At 46.9% G+C, this 4350-nt stretch overlaps 1 protein-coding gene across 1 annotated transcript in view; it reads right to left on the bottom strand.

Moving 5' to 3' along the window:
* Nucleotides 1–4350, bottom strand: part of FERMT1 (fermitin family member 1) — a 19790-nt gene that overhangs the window by 15246 nt on the left and 194 nt on the right. The window contains exon 2 of the mRNA XM_008642017.2: nucleotides 1269–1442. Within this exon, the coding sequence (XP_008640239.2) occupies nucleotides 1269–1419 (151 nt within the window). The 5' untranslated portion in view covers nucleotides 1420–1442. The remainder of the gene's footprint in view (nucleotides 1–1268; nucleotides 1443–4350) is intronic.

Below are 4350 nucleotides of genomic sequence, written 5' to 3'. Positions count from 1 at the left end.
AAGAGCATCTCCTGAATCTGGAGCTATACATGGTACAATGCTGTTGGGATTGTGTTGGCATAGGAACAAACAACAAGGGTACCCACTTCACAACTTGTCAGTGCAAGCTGAAAATCCTCCCACAAAATCTCCTGTGCACCCAGATGGGCACAAGCTCTTCCACAGCCTCCTGGTAGCAGCACCTGAGCAGCTCATCTGGAGAGTGTTAAGAACCAGTTTCCAGTCCATGGAAGTCTTGGTTGCACACAGCTAGGTAGCGGCACATGCACAAGGAAAGAGATAAAGTATTGCTGCTCTCAGTTCCATGGGAATTGCAAGGTTAGATGACTTCCCAGATGTCAGGGTGTAGCAGCAGATAAAGCTTCTGTGTGATCTTGGTCAAGCTGTTTCAGTCTTTGCATCAATCCTTGTTCCTCATCAGCTCCACAGGCAGAGGCTATTCCTCAGCATGTCCATAACACAGCAGAGCCCTGTCCTGTTTTGGAGTTTTCTTTTGTGTCTCAAGAGAGCTGCTGGCACAAATCAGTTACAGATTTGCTTTAAATATTAATATAGAAAGCTTTTCACACCAGTTGAGTATTTTAAGAAAATAGTGTGAAAAATTAGCCTTCTGACCCCGTGGAAACTCTGGCTACCATCAGTTTCCGGCTGAACCGTGTGTGTAAGTGTGCAGAGAGGGTGACAGAAGTGATCAGAGATTTTCTTCCTGTGCTCACTTGCTCCCTGTACACAGGGTATTTTACTTTTCATTTCCTAACTTTGACTCAGCCAGTCTTGGCTTTTCCTGGCTCTTCCCAGCTGGATGTATGCAATGGACAACATGGCTCAGATTTAGGCTAGAATGCCACAATAGCACAGGAAACAGTAACTTCTGAAGTGCCTTTAACAACAACTCCTGTCTCTCTGACTGCCACGGGTGATAAAGAGGGTATCATCCACCTCTCCTGCCCCCCAAACCACACACCTATAACATCTGTCTGAAGAGGGAGTTGAATAGCTAGCCTGGTTTAATTATTTTTGTCTAACTGAAAGGCAAACCCAAAGTTTTGTTGGCACTATGGTAACACAGGGGCTTTAGCAACAGAGGGTGGAACGTAGGGAGGGGTTCTGACCACAAAACATCCTGAGTTTGAGAACCTCCACGCTCTGTGCCATGACACAGATGTGAGGCAGTGCCTTTTAAAAACCCACAGAAGTCTTTCTTTGTAGAGGGAAAGCTACCCATATTATTTAGTAACACTGTATAAATTCAACAGGTCTTTACTCACTGATTTTTTCTACTAATTTCAGCATCAGTCCTCCAACATGAAGGTCCCCCGTGACCTGTAGTGGGAATTCCTTTTCTGCATCTTCATATTGATGATCAACTCTCAGCAAGAGGTCCCAGGTGTGAGACCCATATTCAGTTGAGGAAGCCATCCTGGGAAAGGTCTGTGTAAGCTCTGCAAAAGCAAACCAACCAACCAAACAGGGTGTTTTTACTCCACTCTCTGAAACAAATGCATTTCTCCATAGTCTCAACATCGTTCCATGCTGCCAGGACTTCGCAGCGGCCTTGGCTGGAACTTCAGAGGTGTTATCTTGCTACCTCTGAACTAGACTCTGCTCTTGTGATTGCTCTTGCAAGATAGGCATGTGGGATTTTTTGGTTTTATTCTGATTTTGCCACAGACCCAACCCAGATGCCTCCATTTGGATAGAGATAGCTCAGTTTTAGCTGGGTTTGCCCACCAAACAGTGCTAATCTGCCAGCCTGGACACTGTAAAGCCTGCAGCTGTGGGTGGGAGCTGCTTTGGTAATCTGTCCAGTGAACAAAGGCATTTTGTTGACTTGTACACTTAGGGCTGTAATTTTCACTGCAAATCAAAGTTTACACTTGCAGTTCTGCCAGCTTGCTCCCATGGGACCAAATCCAGAGAGTAGTTTTACCTATTTGGGTAGATACAAGGGGAGACAAATAACTTTAGTGGCTCTCTGCCAGCATTATCCAGGCACAGATCTGCAGTTCCTGCTGTTTGCACAGATCTGCAGGTCCTGCTGACTTGCACAGGGATGTAGGCGCATGTCATTCTCAGCAGGGTGAATCGCCTGAGATCCCACCAAGCTCCTGCCAGGACAGGTGAACAGTAATCATGCCAACCCAAACTAGAGAAGATGCTCCAAGTAGAAGCTTTGGTTATTATCAGCTGAGTTCTGCTGAAGAAAGAGCTTGTAGGTATAAGGTAACTGATGCTGCCAGCAGGATTTGTGATATTTAACCAGTGGGAGAAGGTACCACATCAGCTCTCTGTCCTGAAACAAGCCTTTGCAGTTGACGCTTAGGCACTAAAATGGATGAATTCCATTTATCACAAACTTTCAGCAATGCACGAGAACCCAGGTCACAGACTCTGATGGAGGGGCCCCACACAGACCGCTTCTAACATAAAAAATAACTAAGCCAGCAGGGATGTAACAACGTTACAGGCTGTTGTAGATCTTCTTAAAAACAAGTATTTAGTAATTTAGAACCTGATGTCAACCCCACTGATACAAAATTTGTCATCAAAGGGATAATAGAGATGAGGTGGTAATGACAAAGCTGACTAATAAGGAAAAGTCATTCCAAACATAAAGGCAATGAAAGTGTATGTGTTAAAGATTAGATGGATTTCCCCTTAAACAAATGACATTATAAATGAATAATCTGACCAGCTCAAAGCCATCGTTTTAGAGGGAAGTCACCTTACAAGCGAGTTTCACTGGGATGGGGCTGGGAGTCTGCCCTGAAGTTCCAAAACTACAGACACATATAGAGAGCCTGAAGTAAGAAAACTGCAGCTTCATAACTATATGACTCCAAGAGGCCAATTTACACTATGGAACAAGCACTGTTGTTAACTGGGTTCTTGCATGTGCCAGCCTACACCTTTACACCAAACAGTTACTAAACCAACAAGGGTTGATACTTATCCAAGAAGTTTTCTTGGCTTGCCTTGGTAAATAAAGGTATTGTGTTGGACACTGGGCACGCTGGCTTTCCTGCCTCTGGGATAAAGGATTTTGAATTTGTGCTGCTGTGTGCCACATGGCATTACGAGCTTAGGTATGCATTAGACCAGGGGTTACTCGTGGAGGAAAAGGCCCGTGGCCTAAAGCAGTCAAGACCCAGCTCCTGAGATGGTCTCCCAGGCAGGTGAAGCTTTCAGCACAAATGCAGTACGAGGCGCACAGAACAGCTGTCGTTGCAACGTATTCATAGCAAAACACAAATCCTGGCTTCAGAAAAGTCAAAATGCCCCTAGTTATGCTCCTAAGCATCAATAAACAACTTCAAAAATAATCCATGGCCAAAGGATGAGAACTATGTGATTTTATTTCAGGAGCACAGGGGTGCAATCTGGCAGATGAACTCTACTTTTGCCCACCCTTGTTCCACTATAAGCCATTATTGTTACAGAAAAGCAGCAGTCCCACCTGCCCTCTTAGGCCAGTGAAAACATTGAGGAGCTGATGTGGATTTTTTTTGGGTGTCTTTTTAAATTTGGTTTCGCTTCCCAATCTAATTCTGCACACAAATGCCTGTGCTGACATGGGTGAAAATGAGTAGCCCAAGGGGTGGGTGAAACCCTTTCTTTCACTGGCTTGGAAAACCATGGCCTCAGTGCACTAATCCTGGCACTCCATCATTCCCTAAAGCCGCTCACTTCCCCACTTCCTCTTCAAACCAGGAGGTTTCAGTTTGAAGATATGGCAACACAAACACTTGTAAATCTACTGGAGTACGCTGCACAAACAAAGCCTGGTCTCCAAAGCGCGGCAAGCAAAGCAACGAGGACAACGAACCCCTCAGTATTAAACCTCAACCAAACCCAAACTGTCAGGGCTCCACATCTTACAGCCTTCAGGTCAAGCCTGGATCTGCTCGGGAACGCACCCCTGCTCCTGGGCTCCACGTGGGAGCTGCAAGGCCTGGCACGGGTGGATCAAACAGGCCAGAAACTTGTCCTCAGGCTACTGTTGTCTCCACTCGGGATTTCTACTGTGCATTTTGGTCAACCCAGCTATCAAAAAGCAGCAATGGCTCTACAGATCGAGCTCTCCGCAGATTTTAGCCCTTACAGCCCCAAACTTCAAACGCTGAGTGGGAATGAAGAAGGACGTGAACCGTGCTGGAGTAACGTGCTAACGACCGGGGGTTACGGTCAAGAGGGGTGAAACGATGTTTCCCGAAGTATCCCTCGGGCTGGCGGTGCCCGGCGCAGCTCGGAGGGTGCCGGGGGCCCGAGCTGCAGCGCGCGGGCTGCAGCGCCCACGGCAGCGCCCCTTCCACTTGGAGGAAGGGCTGGGCGGCAGGGGGCCCGCGGGGG

The sequence above is a fragment of the Corvus brachyrhynchos genome, unplaced genomic scaffold (assembly GCF_000691975.1).
Source record: "Corvus brachyrhynchos isolate BGI_N302 unplaced genomic scaffold, ASM69197v1 scaffold69, whole genome shotgun sequence".
Taxonomy (NCBI): Eukaryota; Metazoa; Chordata; class Aves; order Passeriformes; family Corvidae; genus Corvus; species Corvus brachyrhynchos.
This window is presented reverse-complemented; position numbering and strand designations above follow the sequence as displayed.